This window comes from Poecile atricapillus, chromosome 18 (assembly GCF_030490865.1).
Source record: "Poecile atricapillus isolate bPoeAtr1 chromosome 18, bPoeAtr1.hap1, whole genome shotgun sequence".
Lineage (NCBI taxonomy): Eukaryota > Metazoa > Chordata > Aves > Passeriformes > Paridae > Poecile > Poecile atricapillus.
Genome location: NC_081266.1, coordinates 440,945 through 456,055, shown reverse-complemented (window position 1 = coordinate 456,055; position 15,111 = coordinate 440,945). Strand labels below are relative to the sequence as shown.

The 15,111-nt window shown below is 37.6% G+C and overlaps 1 protein-coding gene across 1 annotated transcript in view; it reads right to left on the bottom strand.

The window, feature by feature from the left end:
* The window catches only part of SMC1B (structural maintenance of chromosomes 1B), a 28,193-nt gene extending 13,247 nt beyond the window's left edge, over positions 1-14,946 (bottom strand). Inside the window, exons 1-13 of the mRNA XM_058852979.1 lie at positions 14,838-14,946; positions 12,857-13,045; positions 12,217-12,329; positions 11,287-11,490; positions 10,650-10,888; positions 9,920-10,178; positions 8,819-8,959; positions 6,984-7,066; positions 6,307-6,514; positions 4,629-4,814; positions 2,071-2,250; positions 923-1,069; positions 208-345 (exon numbers count right to left, since the gene is read on the bottom strand). Of these exons, the coding sequence (XP_058708962.1) occupies positions 208-345; positions 923-1,069; positions 2,071-2,250; positions 4,629-4,814; positions 6,307-6,514; positions 6,984-7,066; positions 8,819-8,959; positions 9,920-10,178; positions 10,650-10,888; positions 11,287-11,490; positions 12,217-12,329; positions 12,857-13,045; positions 14,838-14,946 (2,196 nt within the window). The remainder of the gene's footprint in view (positions 1-207; positions 346-922; positions 1,070-2,070; positions 2,251-4,628; positions 4,815-6,306; positions 6,515-6,983; positions 7,067-8,818; positions 8,960-9,919; positions 10,179-10,649; positions 10,889-11,286; positions 11,491-12,216; positions 12,330-12,856; positions 13,046-14,837) is intronic.
* Positions 14,947-15,111: the final 165 nt, after the last annotated feature.

Here is a 15,111-nt window from a genome sequence, read left to right as displayed (position 1 = left end):
AGTTTTAAAACCACAATAGAAAAAGCTTCATGTAAAGTACTCTGCAATTTTGTTTTTTATATTTTATCAATTCCTTGGTTGTAACTGCTTTATGTAAAACTTAAACTAAATAAAAAAAAAATATGTAAGGAAGTAGTGTTACTTTATTAGCAACTGCAGTTTAAAGCAATTATTAAACATGAAAATTATAAAGACTTAATATTATACCATGAAGAGATTAGCAAGATGTTTCTTTCTAATAATGTCTAATTCAGCCTGTGAATATTTAAGTCGTGTCTGAGTTCCTTGGCACTGAGCACGCAATTGCTTCAAGTCGGCCTCCTTCCGTCTGATCTTCATTAAGTCCTGGGAACGTGTTATGGTAGGAGAAAAAGCTTTTTAAACAAAAGGTGAACTATTTGAAAATTATTTGTTTTTCACATTTTAAAGCTACCCTCACTGATGTAGGCCTCATTCAAGGTAAAGGCTGACAGGACAGGTCATATTCAATATTAATATTTTAATGGATTTATTTCTCCCAAGAAAGTATCTGCTCACAGATTACATTACAACTCTATCCCTCTTAAAAAAAGCCAACACTAAAGGTATGACAAATCATTTTACACTGGCAGGTTTTGGTTCATGCCAACATTCCCATGTTGACACAACCACATTGTCACTTTCACTACAAGTCTTCAAGTACTCAACTTTTTCCTGTAGGGAGCTTGGACCAACAGTGTTGTCCTGTATTTTTGCTTGCAAGCTAAGAACCACAGCTAAGAACTGACACAGAATTCATTATTAACAAGAGGATGAACAGCTATTATGTCCAGTCTGCATCTTCTAGAAGATTTGCAAATTACATTTATTAGAGAATGACCTTCCCAGAGCTGAACTAAGTTAGAGCATGACTTTTGCAGTTAAGTGCTTTCAAGAGACCTACCTTTAACTCATTAATCAAGCTATCTCTTCTTTCTTTCATTTTACTCATTTCTTTCTCATCCCAACATCTAGCTTTAAATCTTAAATCACTTGATCCTCCAGAAATCACTCCAGATTTTAAAAATAAAGTTCCATCAAGAGCCACTGTCTGGAAGAAAATAAGTTATATCCAAATAAATCTGAAAAAAATCCCAGCCAAAATATCCCATGCACTAGTGGCCAAGACATGGTAGTTAAACAAGTAACTACCACATTTGAGTTGGACTCAAATTTTTCTTTTTCTCTTCTAAACCTGCGAAGAAGAGACACGTGAAGTAAAGAGAAAGTCTGTTGTTTCTCAGTAGTAACTGTATTTCGGTATTAGTGTAAATGATCAGAACATAAAATGAAATTGTATCATTTCCTTGCATATAGTCCTCTGTATTACACTTACACTTAAAAGGTGTAGAACAGACACCTTTTAAATTTGTTTTTTTTACTAAGTTGACCAAGCAACATGGTAACAGAGTAAAGGCAAACAGCTTTTTTGTATAGTGTAAAAGTGTAAATTTTAGTAAAGAACATGAATGTTTTTGTGACTTTATTTCAAGTAAAAATGACTTCACACTCACCTTCAACTTAAAGCTGTCAATCAAAATTTTAGAAGGTTTAGTAAGTGAATAAAACACTGTCTGCAGCAATAGAGACAGGAATAAGAAGAAAGAACTACAGGAAGCAACAGAGAAGCTTCCAGTCATTAACAAAATCCGTATCTATAACCAAGAGATTCTGGCAGATATTTAAAAAAAAAATTTGAAAGCATTTCCTTAAAGAAAATCTTGCAAGATTAAGTCTGTATTTTTAAATAAGAGAGTTTTAGAAGCAGGATTATCCATCCCTCCTACTCCTCATCACAAGGACCATACCAAGAGTCCTATTTGGACACTAACCTTTAATTTGCCTCCACCTTTTCCCAAGAAACTGCTTCAATTTACTATCAGAGGAAAATACAGCCATGTGAAGTATCTAGTGATTTGCTTCTGTGGGATTAGACAGCATAGTACCAACTCTGTGTTTATCTGCAATACTCCAGCTTGTTCATAGAATAACTATTTAATGACATCAAACACATAACTGCAATGAAAACATATGCAAACTTCAGTCTCTTACTTTCAACCTCACTGGTCCATCAAATGCAATGTGTTTTGCTTCCTTAACTGTTTCACAGATCAAGGCATTCCCACTCACAAACTGAATCACTTTTTTCAGTGGAGCAAATTGGGTTTGTACAACATCCACCATCATTTTAGCTCCTTTTATCTCCCTTAGCTTCTCATTAATTGGTTTAACCTGTAAAGCAAACAAGCAGTGTTTAGAATCCATGTTGTTACAGCACAGCATGCTCAAATCTGAGTAGTCTGGGGACAGGATGTACAGATCAATGAAACAGGGAGCTCCATCACTGCAAGACTAGAAACAGATCTGGGGTTTATGTTCTCTGTACACCATTGTCCTTCAATCTGCATAACCTAATGCATTACTATTTATGATGGCATTAAGATACTATTGTATAACCTGTGCATCAAATCAAAGGACACCAATGCATGGAGAATAAACTGGAGTTCATGCTCTGTGTGCAGTCGCAGGGCTACCACCTTGCCCAGAGAAGCTGTGGCTACCCCATCCCTCCAAGTGTTCAAGGCCAGAGGGTAGCAGCTGGTCTATTGGAAGGTGTCCCTGCCCACGGCAAGGGTGGTACTGGATGAGCTTTAAGACCCATTCTAAACCAAACCAGCTTGTGATTCTATGATTTTTGGGGTCAAGGAGACATGGTTGGATAGTTCCTACAGCTGGAGCAGTGCCACAGAGGGATAGAGGCTTTTTGGGAAGGACAGGTGGGGTGGGGACAAGGAGGTGAAGTTTCCCTTTATGTGAGAGAACAGATGGAATGCATAGAGGTTTGCCTGGGGATAGAAGATGAACTATTTGGGAGCTCATAAGTAAGGACTTAGGGGCCTGGTAAAGGTGACAATGGAATGGGTGCCTGCTACAGGCTGCCTGATCAGGAAGGGCAAATGGTTGAGGCTTTCTACAGACAGCTGAAAGGACAAGAAAGGGCACAAGCAATCCATGCCATTCCTGAGAAGCACTGATGACCAATTCTTTGCCCAAGTGAGAGATGCTGGAAGGTGGGAACATGAGGTGTGCTAGATCTCATATTCAAAAGGGAAAGGCTTGTAGGGGATGAGAAAGTCAAAAGCAGTCCTAGCTGCAGTAAGCATGACACAGAAGAAAGAGTTCAGCATCCTGAGAGTAGGCACACGGGTGAAAGGCAAACTCACAGCCTTGGACTCTGCCCTCTTCAGGGAACAAGGCCCCCAGATGAAGACAGGCCCAAGAATCCTGTTCAGTGTTCAATGATCAGCTCCTCCAGTCTTAAGGATGTTAACATGAGCAAGAAGTCAAGCAAAAATGCCAGGAGGATAAACAAACACAAAAAGAAAACAAACAAAAGGTGGAAGCAGGAACACAAGTAGTCTCATAGGAATACAGAAGCACAATCCAAGCATGCAGGTATGAGGTTAAAAAAGCCAAAACTCAGATGAAACCAAATCTGACAAGGGATGCCAAAGAAACGGCATCTGTAAATACACTTTTGGCACTGTAAATACACAGTCATAAAAGCAAGACTAAGGAAGAGGTGAGCTTGCTACTGAATGAGGCAGGGGCCTTGGTGATACAGCATATAGAATAGTTTGAGGTACTGAATTCTTTTCACCTCAGTCTTTACTTGCAAGACTAGCCTCTGGGAATCCAGGCAGGAGCCCAAGGGGGAGTCTAGAACATAAAGACATATTGTGAGAAGAGGATCAGGTCAGGCAAACTTAAGCAAATTGAATGCATGTAAATGTGCAGGTCCTGGTGTGATGCAACCAGCAGAGCTGAAGGATGTCATTACACAGCCACTTGCAATATACCTTTGAGTGAGAATGGCAGCTGAACTGAAAGAGGTGCCTAAGGATTAGGGGAAAACAAGTGTCTCTCCTGTGCTCAAAAAGGGGCAAGGAGGAGAACCCAAGGACTGTCAGCCTCATGTGGATTGTGGAAAAGGTGATAGAGCAACTTATCCTAGAAACCAGTTTCAGGCATATGAAAACAAAATCTTGGAGAAGTAGTCAGCATGGACTCACTAAGTCAGTCATGCATGATCAACAACAGCCTGACACAATAGAAATGACTGGCCTGGGAGACCAGTGAATATTTCCCACCCAGACTTTAGAGAGGCTTTTAACACTGCCTCCCCTAAGGTTGCCATGGAGAAGCTGATGAAATAGGGTCTGGATGAATAGTGAGATGAATTGAAAGCTCTCTGAACAGACAAGCCCATAGGGTGGTGACTGGTAGCACAAAGCCCAGCTGGAGGCCAGTAGGTAGCCATGTCAATACTGGGATTGATCCTGTTTAATGCCTTCATTAATTAACTGGATGACAGGGAAGAATGTACCCTCAGCATCTACTGATCACAAAAAACTGGGTTGATATGCCCAGATGGTCATGCTGCCATCCATATGGACCTCAGCTGACTGGCAAAGGAGCCTCACAAAATTCACTTCCCAAGTCCTGTGCCTTAACACTTAAGCTAATTTTAGTTAAACTTAAATGAACCAGTATCAAGACTTATAAGTGTATTAGCTTGCTGGTGACAGGAAAAAGAAAGACATACTTACATCGAGGTAATCCAAAGCAAGAAAAGTTTCAGGTTCAGCTCGTTCTTGTTTTAGGAACTGAATGCAATCTCTTGCTATTTTTTCGGAGGCAACAACAATAGCAGTCATGTATTTGCTGAATACCTTGGTAACAGCAAGCTGGTATTTTTTATGAATAGGATGACACAGGTCAAGTAATCTTCCAAACTGAAGATTAAAATACAGAGAAATATTAATATTTTAGATATAAAAAATGTTTTTGCATACAAGATGTATTTTCCTCTTAGTGCTTCAGTATTACATATCTACCAGCTGCCCTCTCTCACAACAGCTGTACATCAGAAAAAGTCAGAAATCATAGCAGTCATCAACCCAACTTATAAAGTCTGCCTTCAGAATCTGGAAGGATCTCATTTTTTCCTCTAAGGTTACAGGTACATATCTATGCGTTACTGAGAATCACTTTCATAAATTTCTAGAAGCATGCAGAGCTAGCAAAGTTAACAAAGTTAGCTAAGCATGCTTTTTGGAGAGTAAGAAGTATCTAACACTAAGTAAGATGTTAAAATGACAATAACATCTTAAATAAATAGACTGGTTATCTGCAAAATGGCAGCAAGAGGTACCATTCCAGTTTCAACCCCAAAATGAGGGAGCACGAAAAGAATAAGAAGTACTTTCCTTGTACTGCATAGTCCAAATAATCTAGCCTCTTTTACCATGTGTTGAAATAACACCTCCAGAGAGAAAATGAATTATAGTTCTCTGTTGTATATGCTCCTGAAAGATTTTTATTTACTTTCTGTAATTATAGGCAGAGTTGAGCTTTTTCTGAAAAAAAACAGGATCAGATGCTTGCCATATTCTGAGGTTTTTGCAAAAGACCAAGAAGCCAAAAAACAACTGAAAACATTTTACTTTTCATGTTCTAAAGGCAACACTGGAAAGCTGGGAAACATGAAAAAAAAAAAAAAAAAAAAAAAGATTGCCAGCTTGTACATCTCAAATAACTATGTATATCAAAAGGGATCAATTACACTGAGTCATACTCAGAGGCCAACTATTTAACTGATTATATTTATTAAAAATTTCCTATTTGAAATGGTTTTTAGTGTTGGAGTCTATCTTTTTAACATCACTAAAAAGATATAAAGATGCTTCATACACCAATTAACGTATGCTGACAATTCAGAATCAATAGACAAAACCCTTAATGCATTACTGAAGTGTAATTTAAGGAAAATATGTAAACTAACCTAACTTATAAGCAAGTTCATTTGATAATATAAAAACTGTCTTTCAGAAGCAGTATTTGGAATTTATTCTGGAATAAATGGTCTCATGGCTAATCTTCCCATTCAGTTGTTCAAAGTAACAAAGTCAAAAAGGAGGACAGAAGAAAACAAAACCAAATAAGGAAAAAATGAATTAACTGAACATCACTAAATCACACAAGAGATCAAGATTACTGTTTGATGCAAGCAGTAATGCCTGCATTTTTTGAACCTGTGAAAAATAATGACAGTATATGCTACAATTCTTCCAGTAATACTATTTCATCAAGTACATTCAAAATCAAGAACAAAATTTAAACAATATTACAGACTGGCCAATTTACTCCAGCTGCTTACTCAGTCTAATGCAGAACTTTTAAGTCTTAACTCCAAACTAAAGCATTTAAATGAGGCCATTCCATTACCACAGAATCCGGATACAGCCTTTTTAGACTTTCCAAGATCTCTGCTCTCATCTGCTCACGCCTTCCTTCATGGTAATCAATTTTGGCATTCTGCAGTTCACCAACTATTTTGTTCAAGTCTTCGTTCACTTCAGCCATTCGTATTGTTGCATTCTCAATTTCCTTAGCCAGCACTTCCTCCTGTTGTTTTTTTTCTGTTAACGATCCACTTTGAACAGAAGCAAAAATAAAAAGCAATTCACAATTTCATTTATACACATTTTCAGTATAAATTAAGGTCATTCTGCAGTCACCTAACTTCAGAAGGAGTAAGTATCAGGCAGAAGGCAAGACCCAAGCTTTGCTAATACACAACGTAAATATTAATGCTTTCTAGAGCAGCACAACTACAAAACTGTCCTGTTTCCTTGCTCAGAATTTGTCCAATAATAGTCCCATCCCACTGTAGTGTAACTTGTGAGAAATTATAGAACTGATTCAAATGAAATATGGATTAGTCATCATACTTCCTACTTTATTTTGACAGCTTAAGTGACTGAAATATTAAATAAAATCAGTAAGACTTCTAGATGTTATTAAAACCTCAAAGAAAGTAATTAGAAGGAAACAGAAACCTGATGTTTTGAAAATGATTAACACCCAAGAAATCCAGTTAGCTTTTAATTTTTTACACATACATGCATATTTTAGTATATTCTTCCAACTTCTCTATGCGTTTTTCATGCTCTTCTACCTGTTCCACAGTCTGTTTTATGGTTTCCTATGCAGTCACAAACAGAATGTGTTAAAAATAAACCAGAGAAAATGACAGTTTTAAGATATACAACTACATTCAGAACAAGTACTGAGATAGATCTTTGATTCTTTATTGCCATTTTATGGTGATGTAACAGCATCTCTTTTGCAACCAAGCTGAACCTGAATAAGTACTGTAGGGAAATTATTTTACTAAGGCCATTATTAGATTTTCCATGTTCAGCTGCAGTTCAGAGAAAGCGTCTTCAGCACAGAGAATCATGACATCAATAAATAAAAGAAAACTTTAAACAAAGAGCCAGGAAATTATAGTCTTGAAACAGAAGATGTGCTGTTCTTGGCCCTGCATCAATACTTTTTCCAAAGAAGTTGACAGTTTTCCAAACTGACACAAAACATTGTAGTAAAAAAACCCCACCAATGCCAAAACAAGAACTTTCAATTACTCAAATTTATTAAAAACACATTAACTGAAGCAAGTGAAGAGGGAAAAAAAATACAGCTACCGACACAGTTTATTAAGCCTTAATTTAACTCCTGAACTCCTTGTAACCTTTTAAATAGTTCTAGGGATGGAGAGCTAACCTCTTCTTGTACCCACTGCAATGTCTGCATACTCGTATTTCATGCACTCTTAAGTATTCCTTATTCCTTTCTCAACAACACAATGAGACTTGCTCAATTTAAGAAGCACAGGCAATGGAATTGTTTTCACTTTTACATACTAACTAAATTTTCCTGGTAACTGGTAATTCAAAAAGAAATAGTATTTAATAAAGGAAAATGGATGTACAAATATTAGCTTAGCTATTATGGTAAGGATAATTTTATATCCTCATAAATCTGGAGCAAAATATAGACTTTTCCATAGAAACAAGTTTATATGTTCAAGAATGAGGTGTTTGGAACTCATATGATGCATTTCTAAGCTTTCTAAACAGCCATCTCCCTCAGCCTTGACTGTATCTAAATGTTGAAGAAATGCATGCTGACTCTATAAACTTCTTAATAGGTGATACAAATGCAATTTAGCAGTTTGAAAAAAATCAAACCACCAAAACCAAGTAGAAAACCCAGAACACCTAACAGGACAAGGCTTCCAGCAAAACAGAAATCATCAGCTGAGCTTCTGCCCTTTTCATTTCTAGCAGAAGCAAACATCAGGCATGTTAACCAAGCCAGAGTGAAAAATGTACATATTTTATTGTTACATGTTTGTATCTGCAATGATAAAAGATACCAGAATCAAAATGACTTCAACTGTATTCACACAAAAAACCTGCCTCTGAAGTGCAAGAGAACAGTGGACACTGAGATTTTTCCAACTACAATACATTCTTACACACAACTGACCCTAAAACCATCTCAGCTGTGATCAAAATACACCTCTGCAGGGAGTGACTGTCATACACATATACAAAGGCAGTGGGACACCTCAGAAAGACTACACTTACAAAACCAGAAACTGATGACAGTTAAGCCAACATTCTGAATAATTGTAAAATATCAGAGCCAAAGCCTTCAAGTCTAAATCCTCAGTGTGGGCCCACACACACTATTTCTGAACAAATTTAGAGGCCATTTTGCTAAACATGCTGCAACACATGGAGACTGAATTAACACTTGCAATGTACTTCTTCTGCTGAGGATTTTATTACATCAGAGCACTGAACACGTTTATATACATAGTTATACTAGAGGAAGGGCAGAGAGATATTTTTCTCCTAAAAACCCGATTCTAGTTTGATACAGATACCTCAATTTCATTTTTCTTCCTGCGATTAAGTTTCAGCCTTTCTTGATCTCCTTTATCCTCCCAACGAAGTTTTTCTAGCTGCTGGGCTAGAGTAGCTACTTTCTTTCTCGCCGTTTCCTTTAGCTCCTTGTACCACTCTAACTGAACAAAAGGAAATTAAAAAAAAAATCACTCCTTGGCAAGTGAGAAGACTCATGTTGTTACAGCCTTAAGTAACTTTACCTACCTAAACTTTATAAAACTACCCAGTTCTCAAGAAGACTCTTCTAGCTAGTGACTGCATTTTAACAAGCTTTTTTAGAGTAAGATTCAACCCAAAGCTTACACCTAATAGTTCTCACCTACAGTCTTTTTACAGCCTTCTCTATTACTCTTTTTGTTCAGGGAACCTTAAAGTACTTCCCATTCAATCTGAAAGTTAACAGCAAGTTTTTGCATAGCCCAAAATTAGTGCAATATTTTCAGCATTCTCATGATATTAGAAAAATTAATATAGTAAGTGAAATATAAATATTTTTAACAAATCTGCTAAGTGATGACTAACTGACCAAACCCCTCTAAAAAGCAGTGCAGGAATATTCACAAATTAAAGTAACAACCCTGCAGGTTCTCCATTAATTCATCAGAAACTATATTAAGGAGGAGACAGTGGAAAAAACCCATCACGTAGTTCTACAAACATTCCTGGCCATATGGTTGTAAAGACAGCTTCTTCTGAAGTAAACTTCCTATCAAGGGATGTAGCCTTTTCCTTCTCAAATGAGCTACCCCAGTTTCAGACTCAGACCCACAGCAGATGGTATGTATACTATAAGATCTGGTTTACTTTTCTGTCTTCATTGGTTTTCCCTAATTGATACAGCAGATGAAAAGCCAGTTCTCAAAAATAACTCACCCTGAGACCCTCACAAATGTTTTCTGTCCTACCCTTCCACAATGTATCATGTGTCTAAATAAAACTTGGAATTTTGGTTTTGCTTCAGTTCAAGGGCAAAAAGATCACTAAAAATCACAGATCATTGGTGAAATAACAGTTTCTGTGCTATCAGGAGTATTTTTGGACCTCTCAAGCAAACAGTACTTTTGGGCCTCCTGGCTCACCTGACTTTCTCCCAGCTCAATATCTGCTGCTCTCTGCATTCTCTCTTCTTTGGTTTTCTCCTCAAATGCTCTCCATGCCTTCTCAATATCATTCAATTCTCTCTCTAGTTCTTCTATGTTCTGCTTTTCCTTATTACAGGATTTCTCCTTGTCCCTTAGAGATTTCTTAGACATTTCTACTTTCTTGATTTGGTAGGATGTGTTTTCCTTTGCTTTTATATAGAGAGGTCTCTGCTGAATCAGTGATGCTTCCAGAGTCCTAAAAAACAAAACCAGAAACAAACCCAAAACAACCGACTGCCACAAGACACAGACAAAACAAAGCCAAAGGAAAAGGGGAGAGAGAAGACAGAAAAGACACCCCTCCCCCCTGCTGACCACATCTGCAAAACTATAAGTTTTAAAATGTAAAGTTGGGACTTACACTGTGGGTGTACCCATAGAAGATTTTTTTTTAAATACAATGAAAATAGTAATTTTAGAAGTGAAACATAACCTCCTAAATTTTAATATCAAGCAAATATTTATATAATGAAATATGTATCTAGGCATGGTAGAGGAGGTAAAAACCATTTCTGGATTTTACTTCAAAGAACTGCTAGGAAGGAACTGACTTCCATAGCACTGGGCTACCACCCAAATTTTTACCAGGAATTGCACACCTGCCAAGCAACTCCCAGTGCAGATAATGCCTTATTCAACTATCACAGAATGTGATTGGAAAACCTACTTCATTTCTTTTTCCATATGCTGTTGGTCCCTGTTTAGTACCCCAAGCATTTTTTTCTTGACTTTAAATGAATCTTCTGCAGCAGAAAGAGACTCTTTCTTGATATAAGCCTCCATATTCTTTTCATCCAAATTGTTTTTCAGAAAGTCAATTTGTTTTTCATTGTGATAAAGCTGAAAAAGCTGCAGCTGTATCCTTTCATCCTCCAGTTCCTTGATTAGCATCTGGTAATGCTCTGCCTATCAACATAAAAATTTAATTTATAGTTTACAAGAACTATTTTCCACCGTTAGCAGTCTAACTTCAAGGCAAAAGTGATGTAACATGACGTACAAGTAGCTGAAATTCCAGTAATGGTCACTAACCATAAAACTCAAACATTTAAGCCAATGATTAATTAATTATACTGGCAAGCCTATACTTTCTTTTATTTAGATTACATGTATTCCTCTACCCTTTCAAATTATACTGAATTATTATCTGGTATGCCATACTGAAAGAAACTACTAGACTAAAACCAACAGAAGTTTGTCAGCTTGTTTCTTTGGCTTTCTGTGTTTTTTTAAACACTATTAAAGTTCACAAGAGATGCAAAATCTGGCAACTTAGCATGAAAAATTGAATAACTTGAAGTTACCTCCTCTTTTTCCACCTTTGCTTGTTTGCGTTCTGCTGCCACACTTTTTTTCTTGTTATAATTAAACTGTGCATCCTCTTCTGCCTGCTGCATTTTCTTCTTCTTTCGTTCATAGTCTTCAGCATATTCCCATGAATTACTAATTTGTTCAAAAAGTTGAGTCCTCTCCTTTGGCTTTTTCATTGCAATTGATTCTACTGTTCCCTAAACCAAAATTGAAAATAAATAAACTATTCAGCACTGTAGGTGAATATGATGCCTTTTGAATTTAAGAGCATAACGTATAGACCTCTGTATATATTCATGGTGAACACAGCTGGGGGAAATGCATCTAGATTTAAACCCAAGGAAAAATTTGGTGCCAAAATGAGGATCACCTAGCCACTCAGGTCTCTATTAATGTTTCTGTAAAAGGGAAAAATCCATTCTTCCTTAGAGATTTTTGTCAGCAACTCTAAGGGAGATGATTTTGTGAAATGTATCATTCATCAAAAGCTTAAGGCCTATGTCATTAAATTCTAGGAAACTAATAGCTGAATAGAATTTTCAACCCCTTAATCTTAACAAAAAATCTTTTACATTTTAACGCATCATTACTAGCAGAAATGTTTTAAAATGAAATTGCTTTTTTTGTAGCACTCCTACAATTAAATACACTAAGTATTTACACACACCCATACTTTTTTATATATTATGAATAACAGAAGCACTTAACTTCTTCCAGATTAGCTTCATTCTTACTAGTGTATGCATCTACATACAAACCCCATTTAAGTATATTTTGTACTCTTGTAGATCTTGGCAAGGTCAGGAAAAAATATGTTGCCTTGTAGTTGGCTAAGGGTGCTCTCATTTCTATACAATACTTAACTGTGTATTCCATAAAATAACAAGAACCCTTTTTCTTTTGAAAGTTTCTTAAATGCTCACCTGAAAAATAAGGCAATTCCTGGCCTTGACAAGAATGCCTACTTTTTCAAGCTCAGACACGTATGCAGATCGGCTGACAGACTTGTCATTGAAAAGAAATTCAGAGCAACTACCTAAAGGAGGAAAGGAAAAAAAAAATTACTGCTGAAAATGGCTACAACAAAAAAATCCACTGGAAAATAATTAAACTACTGAAATAATTTAATTAAGCAATTCTCTCAAAGATGACAAGAGATTGCAATCACTCATTTATTCCTTTCAGTAATTTATTTTTTCTGTTTGAAAACTCTAGTTTCTAATTTTAGTACTTTCTAAAGGAACTGGCATAACCTTGCTTATGGTGCTCACACCTGCATTTCCTAGACCCCATTTCCTAGAGCCTACATCATCTACAGATCCCAAGGAAATATCTAGAGACAGCTATTGAGCAAAGAACATATAATAACTTGTTTAATTTTTTAACTAATTAACCCGAATATATTTTTTTCATTTATAACACTATTAAAATGCTATCTGAAAGGGCTATACTAATCTGCCCAACTATGAACTAATATTGGGCATCTGAAATTCCAAGTTGGGTATTTTCTGTCTCCATTTCTTTCTACACCAGACAGTACATGCAGCAGAAACTACCACCTACCACGGATAACTCTTGAAAAAGTTTTTTCTTCCCCGTCTTCCTCACAACACACTATCTTCACACTAGCTGTAGAAGAAACAGGTTTTCCAACATGTGCTCCATGAATAAGTTCTCCAATACTTTTAACTCGCAAATTTGATGTCTTTTCACACACCACAAAGCTAACAGCATCCATTATGTTCGATTTTCCTTAAAAAGTAAAAAAAATTCAGACATTTTTGACATGACATAAATGGAAGCATTTTATTAAGAATTAAAGACTCCACAGATTTGCCAAATTCTTTGAGAATTCTATTTCTAATTACGTATCTTTTTATTCTTTTAGGAAGAAATTATTCCCTGTGAGAGTGGTGAGATGGTGGCACAGGTTACTCAAAGAAGCTATGGATGCTCCATTCCTGCAAGTGTTTAAGGCCAAGTCGGATGACGCTTGGAACAACCCAGTCTAGTGGAAGGTGTCCCTGCCCATGACAGTGGGGCTGGAACTAGATGAGATATGAGGTCCCTTCTAACCCAAACCACTCTATGATTTTGAGACTCTATTGAGGAAAAGATGTTGCACACAATAAACATTTTTAAGATGTAACACACTGGCAGCGGAAAATAAGCCTGTCTGTAACAAAAATTATGACAAAACTGATTTATTTCTTCAGCCTTATTGAAGAAGTCATTTTTTTTTTACACAGCTTCTCTGGATGAGAGTGTGCCACATCGCCCTCCTTCCTTGGCAGCCTGCTTTCTGGAGAGAAGTGAGCGAGTTTTATTGTATAAGCACTCCATCTCCAACTTTTCCACTGCAACTCCAGTCTTCTGAAGAATACTAGCACTTTCCCAGATCCATTCACCACAGCAACAAAGCTTGGTCATAGTCCTTCGACAAAAATCCTCTTAATGGAATCTTCTTTTTGTTTTATCCCTTTAGTCTTCAGCATTTCTGCTGACAGCTTAATTACTTTCAGCATTCAACCTTATTACTTCGACAATATTTAGACTTACTCTCAAAAGTATCAGCAGAGAAAGAACACTAGGAGGAAAACAGAGAAATAAAAATACCCAATTCAGAGATTACATAATAGTCACACCTTTTTTCCTTCGATTCATCTATAAAATGTACTCAGATTTAACTGAAAGAGCACCTGGAAAAAGTATCATAATTCTGAGACTTTACAATACAGAACAGTGGAGAAAGAATGATAAAGAACATGAGAACAGTGCTAGACATATTCAACTTCCATTCATAGCTCTTACTTCAATCAGGTAAGTGAGGAAAATACAGGGTCTAAAAATCTGAATTATAAATTAAATCATTAACAGACTGGAGAAGCTAAAGCAAAACCTTAAACACATCCTTGTTGCTCTGTTAAGACAGCACTCGCCTCCTACCACTTTGACAAACAGACTTAAAAATCCCCTTGGTTGAATGGAGCTTTCTGAAGCAGAGATCAGATTTATAGAAGTTCCAGCAGCTCGGGATCACGGCCAGCCCTGCTGGTGTGAGCCCGACTCCACATCAGCCGCCATTTCGCACAGCCGGGCTCCCCTTCCCACAGGAAGCGTAGCAAAACCCACAGACTCCCATCAAGAAGCAGGTTTCCATTAGGTACAGCCCGGGCTATTAAAATAAAACCATCTTTATGTGATCTTTGTAAACTGGAGTGGCCAGTACGAGGTGTGCTGTTTGCAAATTGGGCTTTCTGCTCAAGCTGGAAAGCAACAAGTCAACTCGAAATTAAAATTCCATTAACCCCCTCCCTCTCTCCCCCCAGCGTGCTCCTGCCCTTCCCCGCTGGAAAAACCTGCACTTTCAGCTAAGAATTAGAGCAGGTACCTCTCCAAGGCTTCACCTGTACTGCGCCCCCCCTTCAGGTGCACATGAGGAGATTTCCAGCAGGTCCGTGAGGCTGAATACCACCAAACTGAGCCCTCAATGTTGACATCTCATGGAGCAGCTGTCACCTACCCACACACCCACCCACACTACCTGATCCATTGGGCCCGATGATGCAGTTGAACCTCATGAAGGGGCCGATAACCTGCTGCCCCCTCCACGACTTGAAGTCCTTCACCACCAGCAGCTTCAGGTAACCCATCCCCACGGGGAGCCGGGGGCAGGAGCTCCAGAGCTCCACACCTCAACCCCCTCAAAGAGTCGACTGGAGAATATTTCACCAGTTGGTCTACTAGCAAAAAAACCCCAACCAAAACCCCCCTTCCACAATTTTACCGCCTCAAAGGCACGGGCGGCCCCGCCCCAC